The sequence below is a fragment of the Acromyrmex echinatior genome, chromosome 12, assembly GCF_024713525.1.
Source record: "Acromyrmex echinatior isolate Ae372 chromosome 12, ASM2471352v2, whole genome shotgun sequence".
In the NCBI taxonomy this organism is placed as follows: domain Eukaryota; kingdom Metazoa; phylum Arthropoda; class Insecta; order Hymenoptera; family Formicidae; genus Acromyrmex; species Acromyrmex echinatior.
The window spans coordinates 8,166,265-8,192,798 of record NC_141863.1 but is presented as its reverse complement, the minus strand read 5'-3'; the positions used below and the strand labels follow the sequence as shown (position 1 = coordinate 8,192,798).

Below are 26,534 nucleotides of genomic sequence, written 5' to 3'. Positions count from 1 at the left end.
AAATTTCTAAATATTTGTCAAAAATTAAATAAAGCTGATTTTGAAAAATACATATTTAAAAAATTTTTTTTTAATGTTTGATTCTTAAAATTTTTCCATGTTATATCCCTCCATTTAGAAATAGTTGTATATTTTAATCAGCATATGTAAGGATTAATTTGATTCTTTTATACATAATTATATTTCTGAATATTTTAAACATCATACAACTGAAATGTATTTTTATCAGATATTGAACAATTTTTCTTACAAATTTTGCAGATATATCACTGAGGAGATTCTCCATATAATTAGCTTTATCGAAATACTATTTCGAAATTAATTGTGCAAACAGTTATAAATATTTTAAAGATCAATATTTTTACAATAAAATTACCAAACAGTTTCAATACAATTTTTCAATATAATTTTTTGTATACAAGGTGTTTATATATCGGTTATAGCTTATGTTACTGTTTGATGCCTAATTTCTTGAAGTTTGTAAATATAAATATAATTTTTACTTAATAAGCTTACTAGCTTTACCCAACTCTTCATAAAATGTAGTCGAGGTGATAATTGAGGTTGGAAAATTGAAGGATACATGGGATCGACCCTGGAACCTGCGAGTCAATCATTTTCAAACGAACTCATGCGTCTCATACATGTACGCATACGCATACACACACACACACACACACACACACACACACACACACACACACACATTTATACATATATACATACAATTACTTTCAATATACACATAATTAGTACGAATGTTGGATATATATGCAAAAATGTTCTATAAAATAATAAGTTTAATTTTTTTTTATATCAAATTAATTAATTATATTAATTTGTTTCTAAAACTGTTTTTTGCTTAAGAAAACTTGGAATTTCTTGATTTGATGATAAAAGCATGGAGTTAAACTTATTTTGTAATAAATTATATGAACCATATTTACAAAACTTATAAGATACAAATGGAATGTAAAAAGCTCTGAAGAATGGATGTGATCTGTAACATAAATGATAATAGGATATATCAGTTATAAATATAATTTTCATTAATTACAGTTAATATATTATATATATGTGTGAATAAAAGCTTTGGACTTACTTTGATGCATCTAGGAATTTAGAAGATTTCACAATAATAAACTGATGATTTAGGCGAGAGTAATTTGGTTCTAGAACTGTTTCAGTTTCTATATCCAAATCTAACAGAAAATGGCACTTATCTAGATTAAACTGAAAGCAAAAGGCAGAGATATGATAATATATCTATAGTACTGTAACAAAATTTAAAGTGTAATAACCGATAATATTGTTATCTGCATGTAAGATAAGTACGTACATAACGCGATGGTTCTTCTTTATTCATATCATTAAAATGTGCTTGAATTACACTTGTTGCATTTTCATGATCTAAGAAGGATTGAGGTAACTGTCCTTTAAATTCGGATCTCAAGTATTGTAACTTCCAACTGAAATGATTTTAAAAATAATGTAATTCAAATGTGTATCAAATCAAAGAAATATATCACTATATTGTATGTTTGCATTAGCGGTAGAGATGTGTTCTTTAACATATCCCTCTCCTTCAACAACAGAATTTCATAAACCCAGAAATTTTAATTTTTAAAATTTTTGCAACTAATATTATGCAATTAATATTGTGCACTAATTTTTCCACTTACTTGTTAGACGGAAAGAAAAAACTGCTAGGGAAACGATGCCATTCTTTTCCAATACAGAAGTTTATGTTAACGTTTTTAGGTATGTCGCCTTCTGTTTCTAGTTTGTTGACTTCAGTCATAATTTCCATGGGAGCATAATATCCTAACGCACATAATCATAAACTTCTTATCAAACTCTATTATTTAAACCAAATCGCCTTTAATATAATAATAATAACCTTTATATATCGCCAATGATCTTGATAATCCCAAGAGGCCACATATTAGTATTGCTAGAACGGTGATGTGTACAGTATATTGCAAATAGTGACAACTGATATGCGATGGATTGAATTTCGTTCTAACATAAAAGTATAACTTCTGTACAATATCCACCGCTATAGCGCCTGCTAAACAAATCATAGGATACACTGGAAACAAGAACCGTTCCTCCTGTTGACACATTTATTTCGTCAATTCCTTCGTTTTCTATTTTATCAATTCATTACATATCAACAGCACATTTGAACAATCTAAATATCGTGGAAAAATAGAAAATTTTTAGCGTTTCTTGTACACTCGCCGACTAAAAGGTTGCAATAGAATTTTTTCTATGGTTTTTGGAATGCATCCTACTCACCGAGCGATTGGTCTTTATTTACGGATCTACAAGTAAAAACCAATCGCTCGGTAAGCAGACCGCTTCCGAAATCCATTAAAAAAAAGTGTTGCAACCTTTTAATTGGTGAGTGTATATGTAGAAACGCAATGTTCAAATGCATTTACTCTTAATATTATTACCAATGGTATTTTATACGTACTTTGTGCGGCTGAACGAAGAATACAAGAATCCATAGATATAAAGGAGCCAATGAATACCAATAAGAAAGACATGAACGGTCTCTTGGACGATGCCTTGCTGGCACGATCAGCCATGCTAAAAACTATAAACATAGTTAAAATACTGCTGAAATAAATCATGTGTTGTACAAGATATTGCAATTATCGTGCACTTTCAAGTTGATTTAATACAATTATCTATTGAAAATTAAGTAACTTTAAATATAATTCTAGTTTTTTTAGAAAGATAATATAATATTTTATAGACATATAATATTTTATCGTCAATTTCAAGAAAAAGCTTTAAAAATTGTAATATCAATAATAAAGAAATACAATATTTAATCTAACTTTCAAGTTAGAAGAAAATTATTCGTTGAAGAATCTATAGTTCACAGAAAGTGTACGATACTTGAGAGATTTTGTTAAATAGATTGAATATGAACTATTCTTACTAAGCCTAAGGGTGCAAATAATGCACCAATAAAGACGAAATTGAAATTCAAGAATCCATTGATGATGTAATAACTGAACGGCTCAGTGCCATAAAGATTAGGTCCATGGCTGGTGAAAATATTGTACAATATGATATTTAATGGCGCGATGACAAGTTTGCCGAAGTACAAGGAATCCACCCATACCATTGGTATCACAATTACAATAGCAGATATAATGACCCATTTTATAAATTTGATCCAATCTCGTTTATGTATTAACATTTCAACGGCGATGGGAAGCCTAAAAAGTAAAGTAAGGAAAATGAATTTCTCTGTGTAATATAATGTATCATATAAAAATTGTTCATGTTAGTACAAAAATTACCCGAGCAGCGCAGCGAATGGCCATCCAAGTAACGAAGAGATAGCGGTAGCAAAAATAGCCAATTCATACTGGCGAGCGTACCAAGCTGCTGTAGCAACAGTACTTAGATACCTGTGATAAATATTAATATCTAATGTATAAATAATGTATCGAGTGTAACTAATATATTTCTCATTTTGTAATTGTACCCACATTGAAAAAGACGATGGTAAAAACGCAGCACTGGAAATATACATCCCAGAACTGAGAATAAGGAATACAAATGTAAGTCTCGCCACATGAATTCCAAATTCTCGACAGACACTCCTAGAAAACAGAATTATATGCTATAAAAAGTAATGTGTTAATCCTTACATAATATGTAAGTGTTAGTTTTAAGGGAAAAACGTACTTGTAAAAGTATACTTCAGATAATGTACAACCCACAGATAGGAAGCATCGCGTAAAATAGAAAACTAACGCGGGATTTGGTTCCAATAGATAATGATAAACTTTTGCTGGTACCATGTGAATTAATAAGTACATATACGAACGTAAGGCATATTCAGGGCTGTACTCCCACGTTTGCTGGCCTATTCCGTAGAGCAAGAAATGACTCTAAGATAAGACATAATGCAGATATAACAAAATGCATTGCGTCAAAGTATATTATATCTATTAAAAATATCAAAGAATGAGAGAAATTTGTTGTGTTCACATTGCAAAATAGCCAAGTCTATCGAAAAGATTTTGTAAAATGCTTGCTACAAATTTTATTGACAGAATACCAACGCAAATGTAATAGAATCCGTTATATAACCCGTTGTATAACTATTCAAATAATACCACTTATTATAATTAAATAACTCCTTAAACCCTTATTTACAAAATGGTAGATTCTTCTCAATTTCTGTTGTTATATTGGAAAGTATTGGCAGAATACAAACTTATGCACACATAATTGATACTAATCTGCTGCAATATTTTGCTAGCATACTATTAACATTTTGCTTACTGAAGATATTCTAGGAATGATTTATTTGTCTTCATAAAAAAAATAATTCTACTTTTTAAAATTTTTTTAAGAAATATTAGATGCAACAAAGAATGTGTACATTTCTAAGTATAGTATTTTTGTAGTATTTTTAAATTTATGTAAAATTGAATTAAATTATATTATAAACTCACTGGTTCCCAGTAATTATACGTTTCATCACAGTCTGTTATATGACACCATACAGCAGAGCAAAATCTTGCCGATAATAGCAATTTAAAAGCAGTATCATAGCAGGGATAAACAAGTCCCATATCGGAAGATTCTTCTGGCCTAAAACATCGTTTAATTATTTCTTTGTTTTTTAATATATATATATTCATACTTTTAAGATATTACAATACATATTGCGTAGATCACAGTTTTTAGAACATTATTTTCTATAAAGTTTGCAAGATACAATTAGAAAATAACAGTAAAATTATAATAGAAAAATAACAATGAAAATGCATATCCATATTCTTAGCAACTGTAAGATACAATTGTTACAATAAGAGGCAAGTTAAAATATGAAATTCTGAAAGATTTCTTTTTTAAACATTTCATATATATTAAGTCGTGAAAATTAAATGATCAATTAAATGATTATTTGTAACACATGTCTTTTGCAATTTCAATATGCTACAGAATAAGCTTTTTTCTCTTTCGAGATTTACATCAGATATTTTGTCATTAATATAAAAATGTGTGTGTGTGTTGTGTGTGTGTGTGTGTGTGTGTGTGTGTGTGTGTGTGTGTGTGTGTGTGTGTGTGTGTGTGTGTGTGTATATATATATGACTGAAGTATAACGGGGACATATTTATAGCTGTTTGTAGATTTATTTCTATTTCAACAATAAACAATTGACAGGTGAAATAATTCGATCCCAGATGATAAGTATTTCGTATAACAATTTATAAAATCTGAAGAAAGAAAAAAATATTTTATGTACTTTGAGAATCTTCTTCCATTAATCTTTTTCAATTCTTTCTTTGACAAAACGAGCTGTCGTTGACGTTGGTTAGGTGCCATGATTTTCTCGCTGTTTTTATTTATTATATTCGAGTCACATCGCTATATGAAATAAACATTTAGCAATAATCAATACGAAGAAAAAGAATAAAATAGAAGCGGCTGTTGAAATTTCACTCGTATGTTAAACATTTCTTCAAGAAGAACGAATCACGAGGAACGAACATATGTCTCAATTTTCAACAATTCTCAATAAACATATGTATTGTTCGATGTCGTAACAAGATAAGAAGCGTATAGTGAAAAGGGATAGCGTTTGTGACGCCCTCGCTAACTCAGAGACGACCAAATGGAACTAATAATCAATACCTGTCGGTAATATTCATCTATCTGTATTCGAATCCCGGGTGAGGCAATATTTTTCGCAATAAAATTAAGGCGTTTTTTAATTTATCGATTAATCAATTGCATTATGTTAATTATGCACAAATGCAACTTTGTCTTGTAAAAGCTGCATTTGCGCATAATGCAATTACTCAAAGAATTAAAAAAATTTGCCTTTATTTTTTAAGATATTTATTAGCATTAAATTATTAATCTTAAAATACCACTATATTGTTATATACAAGATATACAAGTATTTAGTATTTACAAGTTCCTAAACTATATCATAGTCGAATGCGAGCATAGCGTAGCAAGACTGCTATGCCAGCAGAGATCTCGGATTCGATCCCAAGCAGAGTCGAAAAATTTTTTCGCGCTCATAGCTCCTCTCGACAGGCAATGACAAAAAACCACTGGAGAGTATCCTTGCCAAGAGCACTTCTCTAATAAAATTTCGTCGTTCGGAATTGATATTAAACTGTAGGTCTCATACTGTACAATCAGTATGCATCTGAGAGAAATCGCTCGCTCAACGAGTCAATAGAATTGAGATAAAACTATATTAAGTCATTCAGTGTGTAAATATTCTGTAATTATTTATTTCGATTAAGTTTACATTGGCTTTGTTCCCATGTTCACTGCTATTACTGCTGATAACTATTGGCATAGATGACTATTGGCAGTGAATATCACAACAAGCAAAATAATATTCTATTACTATTGAGTATTACTATTGAGTATTTACAAATAAATAAATTATTATTTTATTGATATAATTATTTACTATTATAAATAACTTTTTTTAGACAATGATCAATATTTATAGTCGGTCAGAAGACAGTCTTAAGTAATGTCTTATAATGGTCTTTGATTGGCACACCATCTTAAGATAGTCGGTCAGAAGACAGTCTTATAAGTAATCTTATAATGATCTTTGGTTAGCACACCTTACAAAAAAACAAATAATCTAAAAAAATTAAATAAACATTTGATGGACCAATTAGAAGAAAGAATTTTACAAACTGACCAATTAAAAAACGCTTCAAAGCGTTGGCAGCATCGCGTTGGCAGCATCGCGTTGACAGTATCCTTAAGGGCCGATTGTTCCATCTTTTGATAAATTTTACCTGTTGGATTAGTAGTAAGATTATCCAATCACATGCGTGGATTATCAGATTTACCTCACGGCTCATTAAGCGGAGAGCATAGACTCTCGCATAACGCATAAAACATGAAGCATAAGAAAATCAATCAAAATCCTTTATGGAAAAGAAAAAAATAAAGGACTTTGACTGGTTCATTTTCTTATGCATTATGTGTTATGCGTTATGTAAGAGTCTGTATTCTTCGTCTTAATGGCCTAAAGAAGTTGCCTTAAGTGGCCTTAAAGAAGTTGGAAATTGACAACTGTGATTGGTCAATTTCCAGCTTCTAATTTCTGATTTATGATTAATGGCTTATTGTAAAATGCGTATAACATTTATTTTACAAATTATTATGCATGACCATGGATTTATTGTCATATTTTTTACATTTTGTGACATTTTTTTTATTAAATATTTTAAATTTTTAACTATTGTAAATTTTTTAACTATAAATTTATGCAAATATTATTTACAGAAAAAAATTTGTTATAACTAAAAGAGAACGTTAAAAATAATTTTCAAATTCTCAAAATTCTAACGATAAATTATTAAGAATGTTTGGTTTTATAAGGATCGAAATAATTTGCAATATAAAATAAAATAGGTGTTAAAATTTCATAAACTTTTATTTTTCAACTATTCTTACTTAATGGAAAAGTATATATACGTCTCACATAACAATTTTATTTAAAACTGATACAGCATTTCTAATACTCAATTTACATGGCTAATTTTTACAATCTGTATCAAGATCTTTTCTCTGAATAAACGATGCATTATATTGGTTACATGTAGAAGCGTATATGATTAATGAAGTCAATAGAAGTCAATGGTGTACATATTGTATGTTTGGACGAAAAAAAATTAAATGCCATTCCACATATTTGACAAATCTTGAAATTGAGTCAAATCGCATCTAATCGAGATAATACTAAGGGAAAATCTATACCTGTAAGTGACTGAAACATTACTCAACAATACTTGCATTCCGTCGATTCCAATTATAAATTTCTAATCGCATGAAAACACATACACGAAACTGTACGAGATATAGCAAATGGTAGATAATAGTGGTTCCTTCATTGCGGATGCATGAATTAGTATTTGGCAGCTTAAATTTCGATTAACAAAATTGTCTGCTTTTTATTTAACTTATGTAACAACTTTCATATAAATATTTCATTGGTATACTCGCTGCACTTTACAATGCCATCGTCGATTAGATATTTTGCTTCCTTAATAGTAATCGTAAGCAGCCTGTTCGATGATCTTGATTGCTCAACTTATGAACTTTAGAATCATCAAGTGGAGAACAATGTTGAGGTTTGCCTTATCTTGGCCAACAATATTAGGTGCACCATGTACCTAAAATTTATCATTTCGTCACTACCTTGTAGAGTAAAATAATAAATTAGTATAAAAGTAAAATTAAGTTAATATAAAATTTCATGCAAGAATTATAATTCTAAAGGATAGGACCAATGAAAATAAATATAATTTTAAATCCTATTGTCGATAAAAGTAGATCCTAGTTGAGGTAATATTTTTCACAAAAGTTTAATAGTTTTTAAGATTCTTACATCAAATAGTTAATATTTTTACTATATGCTTATTAGCATCAAATTGTTAAATTGCATGTTGATTTAGTATGTGATACTACTACTTTAATTCTGTGCATAAGTACATTTCAAAACTAAAAAAGATTTCAATATATAGTTTACAAAATTGAATATGTAAGTATAAATTTGTAACAAACATTTAAATCTGAACGAATATTTAAATTGATATTTAAATTCATAAAATAAGACTCTATCGAAAACAAACCAAGGCCAGCAAACGAAGCTTCAAAGAGTTCATCATATAAGCTCGCAATAGATGTAGTGTGCAGGGTCATCTAAATGATTCTAAGCTGAAACTCTAAAGTTAAGTAAGAAACTCTAAGTAAAACGAGATAACTTTTTATATGCTTGAATCAATATAATTAGTATTTACCGAGACACTATCAGTGTCTGCAGAGCTACTTCAGTTAAGTTGTTCTATTTGAATAAATCAATAAATAATTTAACAATTTCAAGCAAATAAATAATAAACATAGAGATCAGAATAGCGAAAATCAATCATATATAAATTAACAATTAATAATTTGATACTAATAAGCATAAAATCTTAAAACAGTTTTCTAAGAATAAATTGCTTGTCAATTTAATTTGTGATATTACTACTCCAACTTCGGTTTGAGAATGTATTTCAAGATCGACAAATAATCGCAGTGCAATTTACTTGAACTGGAAATTGTATGAGTTCACAAGAAATATACACGAAGAATCACCTTAGTGCACGCGAATATAGAATTCATGCATGTTTAACCTACAACTCTGAAAATGCGCCAACTACTGTTCAGGTTCAGTTTCAATCTGCAACACGCATCCTGTTTCTCGCGCACGTCGAACACAACTTAAGATAACGTTAGCATCAGGAAATATCTTGCGTCCAGGAAATCGTTCTGCGTACAGATTAGCGGCTTCAACAGCGTCTTCTCCGGCTTCACCATATATGATGATCATGTCAGTATATTCCTGAGCACTAAAATATTTATCTGCCATTTGATCAAAATAAACACACCCTAACCTCACAAGCACACTAATTGCAAATCGTTATAAAGAATAAATGAAAATCTAATTGTAAGTTCGAACGAATTTATCTGTCGCTGACATTAGAGAGCCTGTAATCAAAGTGGCGCCATACGAGAGATGACGTCGTATTTTAGCGAAATTCTGCGAGAGAGAAAGAGATATACGGTCTCAGTCTATCCAACAGCTGTCAATTTTAGGGTATGATCTTTTTCAACTAAACAACTGGTGCAAGTAGATAAGATTCAATATTTAAAAAAATGTTTAATATTCATGAAGCAATAATTATTCCTAAATTAAAATTGATGAATTATGTTTTTTTCTCATCCTTGATATTTCTTATAATATTTCATAAATTCTTTTCAAATGTAGTTATAAAATAGAATAGAATTTTATTCACTTCAGCAGATATTCGAAAAATAATTATATCATTTTTAGTGAAAGAAATATATTTGTAGAAATATAACCTATATTGCTATGCCGGTACAAATTGGGAGGTAATTTCTTTATATTATTTTTTTAAATTACAATATATATTTCTATTTATAATAAAACTGCATATATAAAACAAACTAATGCATTTTTAATAACAAAATTTAGACAGATGCACGATGCAAAATGTAACTCGATATTCTTTCTATATATATATTTTAAAAAGTTCTAATTAAATACAATAAAAAACAGATAAGTAAATTTAATAACAAGTACTTATATACAAATAATGATATAAATTTAATAGAAAAAATTTCGTATAAATTTTAGAATTTTTTAAACAGTTGTCAAAAATATGAGAAGATATAATTTTATTGCTTATTTAAGTAGTTGAATTGATATAAAATACAAAGAAATAGAAGAAAAATTGTTATACAATTCTTTTAAACATAATTTATGAATAAAGTAAGAAAAGAGGAATCCATTGTAGTGCCATTTGATAACTATCACTTTGAAAATAAAGTTTGGAAATAGACTTCATTCACGACAAAATATAAAGAGAATCGAGAAAAAGAGAAAGAAAGAGTCGCGGGAGAAAGAAAAGCTGAATGCAACGGTTGGGTGATAGGGCAAAAACGAAGGAAAGAGGGTTCTGTGCATGCTAGACACGCTCCACGTCCATTCCTTTCAGCCACGTCCTACGCAGTGTCCAAGTCGGAGCTTTATTAAATTCCCGTTGTGTGATATTGTCCAGTCGGGAAACCAGACCGGTGCGCGCAAGCTGACACAGCCAATTATCTCCCAATTTGTGCTGGTGTGATAATCGATACTCCTCCAGATATCGCTTCCAATCTGTATGTACTCTATGTTGTTAATTCTACATAGTATCTCATCGAGTTACTGACACAGCCAGCTAAAAATAGAGTCTAACTCTTCAACCGACCATGATTCTAATGACATTATTTAATAATTTTTTTTTAATTAAACAATGCGTTGTAAATTGAATTTTTTATTTTTTCTTACTTTTTAACTTCTGTGAGTTTTGATTTTATACCGGGGATGTAGAAAAATGCGAATGCAAATTATGTTCAGAAATATCTTTTTTTCGATCAATTCAATTTCACATATAACTTTTTCATAGTTTAATACCGATAAGATGAAAATTAAATAAAAGCTAAATTAATTTGAAAGAGATATAAATTTGCATGCAAATTAATTAAAGTGAAGTTTTTATTTGAAAAATATATAGATTATGTAAAATGATTATTGATGTAAAAAAATTTGTCTTGTGAATTTTAAACTGATATAAACTTTTAGGTGTAAATTAATTAAATTGTAATTTTTAAAAGGATGGATTAGATTGTTTATGTAAATTTATTTGTCTTACACGCGCTTTCACACCAGAAACACGAAAGAATTAAGCGTCATCGTTATTATGCGACATCGTGTTCCGCGAGAGAAGAAAATACGGGCGCTCGTGTATCTTACATGAAATAAATACCTAAGATTGGACGTTGCATCGAGCCCCATGAATTTTTCATCTCCAATATACAAGGCTACTCACACGAGACGGCCAACGTGTTCTATCTTCTCATACAAGCTTCGCCGAACGTCTCCTATGTTATATTAGACGACGCCGATAGAGCTTTGACAAAATGAACACGTAAAAAAAATTATATCTGTTGCACTTATCGATTTATATGTTGATAATAAAATTTTCATAATTCTCTATATAACATAACATTGTTGTGTGATAACATTAATAAAGTGTGGCTGACAAAGCTTAAAAAATAAATTAGGTTCACATAAATTGAAATATGCATTAATCGAGTGTGAATATAAGCGCAGAAAGGATTTTACAAAATTGAAACAATTTCGCAAAAATCGAGGACTACCAATTTCAGTTAGATACAACTGCAAAGCTAGCGGCTTTCACTGAGAGTAAGCTTTCCAATAACATTTTTGCGCAAAAGAATGGCTCCGCTAGCGGATTGCAAGCGCGATTGGTTAGAATAAAATTTTTCATTTTTTTCTAACTGGATGCTTTAAATCTTTTGAATACGTGTAAATGCGTATTTTCAGAAAATTACGGAACGTTTATTTAATTAAAATATCGAAATAGTACTATGTGATCGACGTGACATAAATTGTGTGTTCAATATCAATATGTAGAATTGCTAAATATTCCGATTTTCATAGGATTGTAAATAGGATTTTGATACGATTGAATTCAACTTTGATGCCGTATTTACGGCCATCCAATAATTTATATCAAATATCGCATTTAAACATGAATAAATTAATTAATATCAAAGTAAAAATTTTCGATTCTAATAAATATTGGATCGTACAAATAACCAGATTATTACAAAGTAATAAATAGCTGAAATAATAAATAATCGAGTGTGATAAACAACACGCGTTATTATCTATATTAATGGGAGTAAAATCGGCAATTGGCAACCACAGAAATCACAAATATATGAAAATATCAATTAAATTGTATGTAAAGAGAGAAATTTCTCTGCCTGTCGATAATGCGCAAATAGTTCCATCATTATTTCGCATAGAATTGTTTAATTTTCGTACATTGATTTAAAGAAGAGAAATTCACATAATTTACACAAATAATTCTTATATGAAATGGCGCATAGTTAAAACTTTGCGTTCAATAAAGCAATATTTTCTTAAAAATTCAATTTATGTCAAAAACTAACTTTTTATTTTTGTAAGACAATTAGTTTTACATCTAGTTTTAATGAGGAACATATTCATGCACGCAGAAAAAAATTTCATACCAATATAACGCACATCCTTAGGTTTATTCTTTGTGACTAAATTTATTATACTTAAGAAATGAAATGAAATATATATATATATATATATATATATATATTATATATCACAAATGAGTGAAGAGAGTCATATTCAAAACGAATCTTGCGGCACTTAAAAAAATATCTGTGTCAATTTAATACTATTCCAATCAGCACATAATATTTACAAAATATTTTTTAGATATTTATTAAATTTTTTTACATTAAATAAATATTGTATTTAAAAAACATTGTCTGCTGGTTGGGATGTGGCGTCTATTATTCTCACCTGTTGGTGTTAATACTAACAGCAACATGATGTGAATTTAACATCATGGGGGTTTTGAGTGCACATCATAATGGTATTGATACAAAGACTAAGAATATATTATAAAGCCACATCATATTGATGTTAATATAAAAATTATAAACACTGCATGGTGTTAAATCCACCGATATTTTTCAGAGTATAACAATATTTTGTATAAATTTTTAAAATTTCTAGTTTAAGCAAACTGCGCGTCAATTATTTGCTGGTCTTGAAATACAGTCCTCTAAAAGCTGGAGTCTGTAATATCACAAATTTAACTGACAAGCAATTTAATATTACTGCAGAGCATGTATTATAGAATTGTTCGGAATGGATTCCAATCGGAATTATTCAATCATTCTTTACAGATTTCTATTTTATTTTCTAGGAAAAACGAAATAATTTCCGATCGGAATCCATTCCGAACAGTTCCATAATGTGACCAGTGCAGTGACAAAGAACAGGTCTTTACTTTCGGACGGGATTATTTTACTTTTGTCACTGGATATTTTGAGAGCAGACCGAAAGTATATTGCAATGACATTATGTCCAATATATATATCTCTCTCAATGAGAGAGAGAGGGGGGGAGGGGAGGGAAGAGGAAGGGATCGCCTTTTAATGTATTTTGATAGAACACCGCAATTCGACCAGATCAATATTTCAAACCGGGATGTAGCCTCCTGTTACGATACAATCTGATACGGATTACGCGAGGATTTTATTCATTTATTTATATTACGCGGCTGCGGGAGATCGAGTCTGTGCAGGTGCGTATTTCATTATCCGTCAAAGTGCATTTCATAAAAAACACCCTTGTCATTTCGTTTCATTTCGGCTTTCGTGTATCCCGCGAGATTACAGAGGACTCTAATCACAAAATGTCGATTGTCGTACAACTGCGGGTACTACTCATCCATATCTGAGTTCTACCTTTTATAATTATGTATATATATATATATATGTGTGTGTGTGTGTGTGTGTGTGTGTGTGTGTGTGTGTGTGTGTGTGTGTGTGTGTGTGTGCGTGTGTGTGTATGTAATTACGAGAAGTATAAATGTGTTGTGTCACGCGAAATAAAATAATTGCTCACTTTTTCAACAAGCTATATCTCGGGGTCAGATTTTGAGGTAGAATTTTATTTATAATTTTAAACGCACTGTATTCTGTTACACGTGCACGCATCGCAATGCATATTTTATATGACGTGCGTTTACTTCCGTTTCTTCAAATATTTTTCCGTAAAATTTTTAATGGAATCCTGATTTCTGATACGAATTGTAGATCGTCTAGAGTGAGGGCTTACGAGATTTTGTAAACAATCCTGGTGGGCTGCAAATCCACGTAAATAAATGAAATATGCATATATTCCGTGCGAATTCGTATTCCGCGTCATTCGAAGTGTCGAATCATGTTTTAATTAACGAAATTAAATAATATCATTGTGTACATCGAATATGACTCCCATGCATCGCGCCATTAAAACGTTTGATAGTATCGCGATAATATCAAATGCATTTTACGTCCATGATAAAATAAAATACTATAATGATAGTAGATATAAAGTGATTCACTAATCGCGATAATGTGATGCTTTACTGTTGCACTAATACTTTTAATTTCTAACCACTTCTACCATCGTTTCATTGTAAATTTTTTGTATTGTCGAAACTCCATCGCTTTACAAACTCGCGACACTCTCTTTCAAATGCGAAACGCAATGTACATGTAATTGTTTTATATTATTGTAACGTTGCACGGTATTATTAACTCATCAGCCGTATTATTGAACGAGATATGGTTATCGAAGAATTATTATGACGTTATTGGGTATTCTTGCGTTTTGCATTTGCCCCCTGGGGCAAATGATTAAAGCATCGATTGCGGAACGCTCGATAATGTTCCGGTAAACGGTCTAATACGCGGGGGTTGTGTTTTATGCATGTTTAAAGACGGAGGAAAGCCTCGGTTTTCTATCGGTTGATTAATGCGATTCGTAGCGGCCGCGCGTGATGATAACGGCAGGATACATCCTCGAAGCGGAGCGGAAGAGCGGAGAAGAAAGAGGAAGAAAGCGAAAAAGAGGAAGAATGAGAAAGAGAGGAAAAAGGGCACCGGACACCCGATTAATTATTTCAATTTTCCATAGCGATGCACCCGATGAAAAAGAACGGAGAGCATATATCCCAGCATATCCAGCGGCGACTATAAACGGCCGCTTTTATTCCGCCGACCCCGCACACGCCGACCGATCTGCTTTCCATTTTTTTTTCCTTTCTCCTTTTTTCTCCTTTTTCCGCCACTGCCACCACAGTGTGGATCCCTACCTAATGGTCCTTTCTCGAGTCTGGACTGGCGGGAACCTGCTGCAACGTTTCGCGCGAGGATCTATTTATCAAGGACCCGGACGGCCGCGCGGCTAGCGCGAGATAAATAATTCCGCTTCACCCGTTGGTATCGCCGCGGACCATTTCCGCAGCTTTCCTTCTGCACTTATTTCCCATCCCACTCGTGGAAGGAAAAGCGCGCTTGCTAAGGACATTGTTTAATCGAAGTATGCTAATGAACACGTTTCCAGGACGCGAGACCGCACCCGTGTTAAGAGCATGGCGGTGTCTGTTGTTGAAAATCACGCGTCGTAATGGATACCTTCCTCCGGATCTCTGGTGGAATGATCCTTTTTGCACTTGCCTCATTTTTATCCAGCCTAAAAACTTCCTAGTGACGAATGAAAGTTTTACTTTTTTGAAGTTTGCTCTTTAAATGTTTCGATAATTTTTTTATATGTGACTATTATATTTAATGTTTCTTTTTTTTAAGAGCAAGATTTATCACGGAGCGGCTTTTTGAATAATAAAAATTATGAGGTGCAATTTTGAAACGATAATTCGAGCTAAACAGAAACATTTGAATGATCTTTTTTGCACTTACCGTACTTCCATCCAGTCTAAAAACTTTTTAGTAACGAACGAAAGTTTTACTTTCTCGAAGTTTGCTCTTTAAATGTTTCGATAATTTTTTTATATGTGACTATTTAATGTTTCTTTTTTTTTAAGAACAAGATTTTCTTTAACAAGGAGCGGCTTTTTGAAAATAAATATAAATTTTGATAATAAAAATTATGAGGTGCGATTTTGGAACGATAATTCTAGCTAAACAGAAACATTTAATTTTATTACTTGTGATATTAATAAGAATTAATGTACATATAAAGACGGCAAGTATGAGTCACAAGGTTATTAGAGCTCAATAAAGGGCGCGTTTATTGCGTCCTAATAACGTGTGCAACTCGTTTTTATATTAATCCTTATAAAGGAACCGTCAGAATTATTTCTTATTGATTTTAATGGATTTTATATATACTGTAGGATATTTTTAAATATTAGATCGAACTAATATTTAAAAATATTAGATTCATATTTTTTTATTTACTTATCTTAAGGTTTAGGGATCAAAATGACTCCTTGTAAATATTTTCATTTTCAACGAAACATTGAAATGTATGAAAAAATGTTTTATACAAAAGTTTTATAGTATTTTGTATCTTATCTAATGTGTATTTACATTTTTCAAAAATATCAAATTTTTTAATTTATCTCCACCTCCAGACTCTAAAATCTTGAGATAAGCAGATAAAAAATATGGATCTAATATTTTTTGATGCTCTACAATACGTTTAAAGTCCCCATCAAAATTTATAAGGGACAGTTCTTCGGTTTCTTTAATAAATTGATTTTTAGATAAAAATGCTTTTTTAGAAATAACGTTTTATTTCAATAATGTTTCAATCAATAATGTTTCAATAAATAAATAAATTCGTTCGAGAAAGATATTCGCCTAGATTTCGCAGAAAAATATTATGATATAGAACTTTACAGGCTAAGGACTATAATTGATCTCAATTGATGAGTCAACCCATTATGTTGAACCCTTCTCGTGTCATTTATGACAGCCCAGGCTCTCTTTTTTTGCGCCAAGGTCGCTATAAATTCTTGAAGAAACACTAAACCCATGCATTACCGTCATAACAAGCTGTCAGATAATAACGAGTCTTATGAATAAAGTGGAGCAACGAGCTTTTTCTCCAGTCCCGCTTCGATAAATAGAGGCGAAAAATACGAGATTCTTAGAACGTTTGTTTGTGTTTCAAATTAAAACTTCTACGCGAGTCGCAAAAAATACTGTGGCGAGATGTGAATAATGAAAAGCGTCAATTACATTTTGTAATTACATTATGTGCGTGTTCGTGTAACTAAAAAGTTCTATCAAATATAAATGAATAAAATGGATAATTTCGCAATGTGAATATTCATAAATTTTAAAATGTCATTTGAAGAAATAATTATGTAAAAAAATTTCCAGAATTTCTTGTCGTCTGCGTTAAGTTCACACATTTTCTAAATATTAAAATGAATAATTAATATTTCATCGAGAATAAAATAAATCTACAAAACGGAGGACATACTTTTTAGAGCGTATTTATTTTTCGAGAGTAACAATTTCGTCGCTATCCTGTATTTTTATTTTTCACGAATCTTGGTTGGCTTTTTTTTTTAATATATACACCTTGAATTAAATCAATTAATAATGATACTTAACAAATCAATTAACAGCATACTTCAAAGAAAATTATCGAAAAATATAATTCGCAGTTAAACGATTCAATCGCAAACTATGCCTTCACAAATCCCTTTACCTTTATTTCCACATAATTAACATGCTCGAAAAGTAATAACAGCCCGAACTTGCATTTACAAACTACTTTTTGAATAAGATTTAACAAGCGGTTAACTAGTACTGGAAGATTAAAGTTCGTTGTGAGCAAGGTTCTCCTTCGATTCGAGCAAATTATCGCAAACGCGCAATTGACCGTCGCAATCGTTGACGACCTCGGCGCTCTTTGAATCAACGCGACTTACGTTTCATGTTAATCACTAATTCCGCTAGTTTTATTTCCACGACGGATATCTTGAGTTTCGTATTCACGAAGGAAATGGAATCGGCACAAAAAGACCTTTAAGACACACAGGAAACTTTGTTTCAGTACGAAATGTATACGGATGTGCCTTCTTGGATATTAAGGTCCATCTTAGGAATCTCGCTTCTGTCACTCGCGCTTCTATTCTTGGGACTGAGCATATTCGAGATATTCACAAGAAAGTCTTCCTCATTAGTTTGACCGCAATTCCAGACCGAGCTCGTTTTCATAGCATTGTTAATAGGATTGTGTCAGGTTACAAATTGGTATCAGCAACAATATTCCGTTTGGCACACATATAGAAGCTGCCTGAGAAGAGCATTCCATTTTTTATTTCATTAAAAAAAAATTATTTCCATTATCTGTAAGAAATTATTATACTATAAGAAATTAAGACAAATAATTAGTACTGCAAAATATCGAATAAGTATCGAGTAAATTAAATAATTTAATTATTAAAATGTTTTATTAAATTTTTATAATTATATTACTCCACAAAATATAATTGTATAAATGATTTCTCAGAATCTTTTGACGTAGCATTTACGAATTTTCTAATTGCATAATTGAGTATTCTATTTTATTAATTACATTAGGAAGTACGTAACAAGACTGTGGGGTCGACTCAGAAGAGAGAGAAAGAGAGGGCAGGAGGGAAAGGGAGAGAGAGAGAGAGAGAGAGAGAAAGTTCACTTCAGGCGGCTCTTTTTTAATAGACGGTTTCCTGCAGCAGCTTTTTCTCTTATAGCCTTCGTTTATTCGAGAGTCAAATCGAGCGGAGCAGATTAAAATGATGAGAGCACACGGAAGTTCATACACTTTGTATCCCGGGGTCATTCACACAACAAAACAGCTTCAATGTCTTCCTATACTACTATACGATGTGTTAATAAACAAGATATATACATACTAATTGTTATATAATTAATAAAATGTTACATAAAAAATAAAGACATATTTTACACTTTATCTTCTAGTCAATAATTTTCTTAGTGATATTTTATATATCGAATGAAATTTAAAAGAATTTATAACATTTAATGAAAATTAATTTTAAATAGCACGTTTGAAATAATATAAACTCAAAATGTATCGAATCATTTCAATCTATACTGTAAAATATATTGTTTAAAACTAGAAGATTTTGGAAAATCTTGATCGGGATGCTGAAGTTACCAAGCACGCATTATTTCATATTTCTCAAATATTGAGTTGGTAAGAAAGTAATTGCGTTCTTTTAAAAGGCATCTATCAGTAAAAACCGCAATTATTTTCTTACCAACCAATATAAATATATCTTGATAAAGTAAAGTTTCAGCTTTAAGAATCTTTATTTTAAATTGCAATACGATCATTTTTAACGGAATTATGAACAATTAAAGTTAAAATGATCTTTTTATTTAATCCGCGATAACTCAGTAACCAAAAATTATAGGAATATTAAAAAAAAAACGATTTTGTAGCGCGTTACAAACCCACAAAATGAGAAGAAAATTTTCCGTCTTTTTCAGCTCGTAGTTTTTGTAAAAATTACCAAACCCATATAAACTTAAAAACTCATATAAACTTAAAAAATGGAGTAAGCTTTTAAAAGTAGAGATTTCAAGCTTTAAAACCGTTTTTTTAAATTTAAATTTCATTCATTATTGACGAAGATATTGCATATACAACTTTGAGCTAAAAAAAACGCAATTACTTTCTTTCCAACCCAATAATATCGTTCCTTAAACAGGATAAAAAAGTCCTTCTCCAAAATAAAAGAAAAAACGCAAAAGTTACCTTCGGAAAAGTCCAAACTGATATGAAAATTCATAAAAAAATTACAGTTTTTTGTAATCAAGTAGATTCTTTCTTCACATGTATATAAATGAATGCAAGCATATATTGTATCCAAACAAAAAATACTTTCTGTATTTGAATAATTTATAAGAGTATCAATAAGACTTTCAAATTATGATTCTGAAGCTCACAAGAGAAATGACTTGAAAAGTACAATTTGAGTGTACATAACTTTACGTTAAAATGATATATAGGATATAGCAGAGCAAGAAATGTACGTAATGTTTTACTTAATGATTTTGCTTAATGTACGTAATGTTTTAATTAATGTATGTAACATTTTCTTGATGTACGTAATATTTTATTTGGAATTAAAAATTTGTTTTATCGACAACGATTAAATTCAGCCATCGCTTAAGGATATTTTATATATATCCCCTTAAGGATATTTTATATATATTTTTAAAATGATAACAAAATTAAAAAGTTACAAATTAAAAATAATACGACAAATTTGGTGACGGTTTACTATTTGAATTATAAGTTATTTTAATATAAATAGTAGTATTTTTTTAATATGTATTTCTCTATAATAAAAATAAATGGAACCGTATTATAAAATAAATGATAAAAATCTCAATTTTTTAATATAAATACATTATGTATACAAGGTTATTTACAGAGTTATTTTGAGATGCATGATCTAGTCAGTAAATAAACAAAATATTTATTTGTTTTATATCCTTATAACTAATCAGTGAATCGCAATAAAATTTACTGCGCGAATTATTTTAAATATTAAAGTACTTATAAAAAAAAAATGTAAATTTTTTTATCATTAAAAAAATTTTAATTTTAAAAAAGAATAATACAATAGATAAAATAAACTACAAAAATATGTGTTATAAAAAAATATTTTTCTTGTCTATAACACTTTACGTTATTCACAATCAATTCTATTTCATCCATAGCTAATCTTATTTTCAAAAGAATCTTAATCATTTATTCGAATGCTTAAAGATGTTTCCTAGACATTCAGAACTCTTATGAGAGTTTCGAACATTCTATACATTCCAAAGATTGTTTATGATCTTTCGAGAAATTTTCAATTTCGAACAATGTTCAAAACAGTTCAAATCATATTATAATCTTTATATAATTAAATTATTTAAAAACCTATACACAAGAGAAGAACTCGAACGATCCTCGCAGCAAAAACATGCGTGTAAAAATCGAATTCCTAAACCGGAGAGGTTATCATGTTATTTTTCCCTAAAATAAAAACAAAAAAGTGAACATTTTTATGGATATATATATATATATATATATATATATACATCCATAAAAATGTTCACTTTTTTTATATACATACATATACAAAAAATTTCCACTTATCCCGTTTTCATGTTAGAAAAAAGTTACGTAATTGATTCCCTGAAGAAAGGCGGGAAAATATTTCTTAACCGGTCGTTCACTGGCGAGTCATTTTACAGTCGCGCGTCATTAGTAGCGCGAAGTGCCAAGCTCAACCCTCCAACCCCTGGTATACGTGCCTGTTTATTCACCTGCTATCGACGATCCCCCGCTAAAAGGATCGCTTCATCGGCGCGTAAGGGAATTGCTCACGATCACGCCTCCGCGAATTTTGCACGAACCGCCGGATAATGCCGCAGGCACAGGTACATACACACGAACGGAAACATCGCACACGTTGGCGATCGCCTGTGGGAGCAGTGAGGCGTTCTCGTGCGGAGTGTGGAAAGTGCGGCCGTTGTGCAACAGGATTTCCCAACCGCCGATCCGGTCCGGATGGACCGCGCTCCGGGATTTAATTTTCATTACGCGTTTGATAAGCGCCGCCATACTTTCGCGGCGATTTAATCGTCCGGCGCTTATGAGATAGCCGCAAATGAATATTATCGCGCGATAACATTAATAACTTATTAGCCATTATGATTTGTTGGCGAACGATCTCTTCCCTGATTGATAGAGGCGATGCCCGCATAGAGAATCGTTCTCTTCTCTCTCTCTCTCTCTCTCTCTCTCTCTCTCTCTCTCTCTCTCTCTCTCTCTCTTCTTCTTTTTTACACTTTTATCTTTTTCTTCTAAAATGCTTTTTTTTTCCTTAATTATTAGCTCATTTTTTAACATATTTTTTTTCTACTTTGCTTTTATACTTAAATATAAGTTTGTTTTTAAAGGGCTTGCTTTAGAATACTAATAGGTGCACCGTCTCTCTCTCTCTCTCTCTCTCTCTCTCTCTCTCTCTTACTCATTGATTTAGATTGTAACATTTAGATTAATTTAGTAGTAATTTAGATTTAAGCTTACTTGTACGACTTGTATACGTATTTTTTAAATAGTTAAGAAAGCAAATAAAAGATTCATTTTTATTATCATTTTCTCTCTCTCTCTCTCTCTTATTTTCTCTTATTTACTTATTGATTTAAATTGTTACATTTAGATTAATTCATAGATTTAAGATTACTTTTGTTTTATTGTATGACTTGTATTTTTTAAATAGCTGAAAAAGCTAATAAAAGGTTTATTTATTATCTCTCTCTCTCTCTCTCTCTCTCTCTCTCTCTCTCTCTCTCTCTCTATCGATCAATACTATCCTAGCGAATATGCAAACGTGATGCGTTTCTGTGGCGATGAGGGTGACAATGAACGTGTTGTCGAGCTTGAACGTTATCGAGATGTGTGTCCATTACCTGTGACGGATGCGACATCCATGCGGCATTGTCGCATTCACCATCTGCGTGGAACAATCGCGATACACGCGCACTGCTCATGAAAATCAGTAAGGAAAAGTTTGGGGAAGTTAGCACTTCGGGCTAATGTTAAAAGAAATACTCGTGTAATAGACTATTGTTTACACTGACATCTTAATCGGATTTAATAACATATCCGTAGTTATGAAACTGGTCAATCGTAGCTATTTCTCTGAAGACTGGAATGACTATGGTTAATCAGTTTCTAACTACGGATGTTATTCAACCCGATTAAGGGTATCTATATAAATGTAGTCATAGACAGATCTTTAACTTAATATCGATTGACATGAGGCGTTTATCGCATCTATTTTCTGTCGTCGCTGTAACGAGACAAGTTCTTAAACTGCAAAGATAAATAATATCACGTTTAATTTAAGTATACCATATTATATTGCATTTTGTATTAATATTATATTATTACATAATTTCATAATTGTTATTGCTATGATTTATACATGTATTTTGTTGAAACACAGTAACCAAAGATATATCAAATTTCGCGGTGTGAATGTCATTTAATATTTACTTGTAATGCATATACAAATTAAGTGATATATAAATATTACTTGTATGAATATCAATATTGCGCACACTTGTCTATATATTAAATTTAAACTGCCTTGAAACTCTCGAAAGTTTGTGTCGACCGCAGCCGTCGACGGTTTTTATCTGACCACGAAAACATTAGATGTATGTCCACTCTAAAGAATTACATGTGTTAAGTTCAGAAGCAGTTTGAGAGAAATAAAAAGAAGTCTCTGAGAGCGCGTGGAAAGAAAAAGCGGGAGATGATGAGCGACGGAAAACGTGTGTTACAGAAAGTGCTACAGAATAAGACAGAGGATAAAAAAGAATTAAACTGTCTACTTTTCTCCACGGACTATCACGAGTGATAAAGAACGTGATCTCAAAGTATCTTGTAAAGGAAACTGGGGAAGTTTGACCACAGAATTTCAATTCTATATTTCGAATTTTCCGACCATATACATTAAAATATGCTGAAACTTACAATTAGTAGTATTTCATTAATTATTATTTTTAAAGCTAATCACGATGATCTTGACCATTTTATGGATCTTTTTTACGCGTTAAGAAAACAGACATTAAATATATAAAGAAAAATATAAAATTTTAATAATATAAGATACGTTAATAATATATATTTCAATATAATAGTGTAATATGTAATAATATATATAATTTATTGTGTAATACAAAAATAATCGGAGCCACGTAATTATATATATATATATATATAGAGTATATCATATCATACAGGGTGAATCAGAGTTCGTTGAACCTACAACTTTTTACCCTATGAGAAAATTATCGACCTCATAACTAATAGAATTATAACGTGTGCAGTCAATTATTTTTTCATAGGGTAAAAAGCTGGTTCAACGACTCTGATTCATCCTGTATATTGTATTGTATATAAATATAATAAATGTAATATAATAATGTAATATATAATACAAGATAATAAATATATATTTCATATATAAATCTCTGATTATTTAATTACTTTTCATATTACACAATAAATTTCAAATTCGAAATACTTACTAAATTTTAATACAAATTATAGATCATCTGGTTTTATGATAAATAACACTGGAATTATATATTTTCCAAATGCAATATGTGGACAGTCAAATTTGAGCGAAGGCATCTCGTCGAAATTTATTCTACAAGTCGCTATCCATAGAACAAACGCGTGCAAAGACAAATAAATAAACTCGTACGTGTTCGCTAGATGTTAAGCGCTAGATGTGAGACGATCCTGCGGGAAGCACAGATCCAATGCATACAACGTTCCAGTCCTCTCTATGTATGCAGTATTAACTACGGGCACCAATGTAAATATATAATGTGTCTCCGCGGCTCTTCAACCCCTGTTACGGTAACATTTCAACGGAGCTCAACCATAATACCCGAAACTATTGAAATCTCGTCCCCATGTGGATAATGCCGCGTGAAACGCCAACGTTACAGGTTTATATAATTCCAGGAGCTTTCCTTCATGTATTCAGCGATATTTCGTTCGCAATAATGTTTTCGAATTAGAATAGGTTGCTATCATAGGTTGCTAACGAATCAAAAAAATAAAAATTTTAAGAAAATTTTTAAAATTATTTTTAATCATGCATTTTTAATTATTCAGCGAAAATTATTTAGTATTCAATCCCCTTTTTTAAATATTTTGACACGTTTAAAAATTATTTTGTAAATTTGACATGCGTAGAATACAAACTTTCTTTAAAATAATTTATTATTTTAGTCATTTTTAAGTGTATAATCACTCTTAAGTTTTAAACAGTATTATAACTAAAAATTAGCTATATAAAATTTATTATTAAAAAATCGCTTTTAGATATTTGAAAGTTCCAACGATAAAAGATCAATCAATGTTACTTCATGTTAGATCATATCAGATTATATAGAATACAATCAAAATTAATAAATGCTTCTGGGATATCCTGTACGTAATACATTTAAAACTCGAGGTGAGGATGCATCCTACCTGATCCTTCAGGATTTAGAGCAGCGGTAGCGTGAAATCAGATACTACATAAAAAAAATATACCGACGACCGGATGCGCTCGTACTGAAATTCGAAGTGGAACAGTGTCCATAGAGTTTTACAACGGACGTGAAAAAATATAAGCTCGTGTAAATTTAAAATTATATTATGCAACTCACGAGTCGAGGAAAAAAGAGTGGATTTATAATGTGTATACATTATGAGATAAATGATACATTTTACACAAAAAATTTGTGCTATTAATTAGCGCATTTTGTATTTAATATGAACGAAATTTGAGATTTTATTAATGGCCGAGATGATTTCTGTAGATTTAATATTTTGCCTCCCTTCTCTCTCTCTCTCTCTCTCTCTCTCTCTCTCTCTCTCTCTCTCTCTCTCTCTCTCTCTCTCTCTCTCTCTCTCTCTGTGTGTGTGTGTGTGTGTGTGTGTGTGTGTGTGTGTGTATGTGTGTGTCATAATTAACATAAAAATATTTATTTAACAATTAATAGAATTAAAGAGTGTGAAAAATGTGCCTCCAATTCTGACAATGAGATTAAAGGTTAAAATAGGTATCAAATGAAAGATCTCATTGAGCTGCATACAAATATACATTTTTATTTTGCACCAATTTTTCTTTTCAAAGTTGTAGAGTACACATTTATATAATATCATGTACATTGTGTATATATTATATATTGCACATGGAATTATGTACATTTTGAGAAAATGTCAGTTTAATCATTTATTCATTTGTTAATTGTGTCGAGTACGATTGATGGACAATGTGAGCATTATCAAATCTTCATTTGAATAGTGTCATAATGTGATTACAGCGTCCAACAGTGTGCGCGTCAGATTCGCAATCGCAATAACACACCACGATGGCTTATCGACCTGTCTTGGAACTGTCCGCAAGGATAAACTGGTAGTGATCGACTTCTCTTCGATATCCGAATGTCATTAAACTACACAGTCTATCCTCATTTGTTTACTCTTGTTCTTGTCGAAACGACGAGATAGATGGAAGCTTTATCTCGCAAGTTGAATTTAGATAAGCCTGATCTATATAATGATAATGTGGCTGTGCCGCACATAATAAAAAACCGTTTTAAATTTGGGATCCTATAACTATGGGAAAAAAAACGGAAAATCAGTGCAAAATAAAAATATATATTTGTATTCTGCTCAACAAAATCTTTCATTTGGTACTTATTTTAACTTCACTGCCAGAATTGAGGACATTCCCCATATATCCACTTGGCCACATTTTTTATTCCATCGAATTAAATCATTTTACATTAACAATCGTTGTATTAAAAATATTTGTCTAACAATTAATATAATTAAATTTATTTTGTTAATTTTATAAGTTTAGGATTATTCTATTAAAAATATTTGTTTAGATAAATACTTGTTTAACAATTAATTTAATTAAATTTATGTCAT

At 30.7% G+C, this 26,534-nt stretch overlaps 1 protein-coding gene across 1 annotated transcript; it reads right to left on the bottom strand.

The window, feature by feature from the left end:
- Nucleotides 1–157: 157 nt before the first annotated feature.
- Nucleotides 158–5,607, bottom strand: Alg9 (alpha-1,2-mannosyltransferase Alg9). The gene is given in 13 exon segments (XM_011054642.2): nt 158–891; nt 894–1,000; nt 1,103–1,233; nt 1,340–1,469; nt 1,683–1,824; nt 1,901–2,114; nt 2,483–2,605; nt 2,957–3,239; nt 3,324–3,434; nt 3,516–3,629; nt 3,715–3,920; nt 4,491–4,629; nt 5,289–5,607. Coding segments are annotated over 13 exon segments (1,809 nt in total). The 5' UTR covers nt 5,369–5,607; the 3' UTR covers nt 158–862.
- Nucleotides 5,608–26,534: the final 20,927 nt, after the last annotated feature.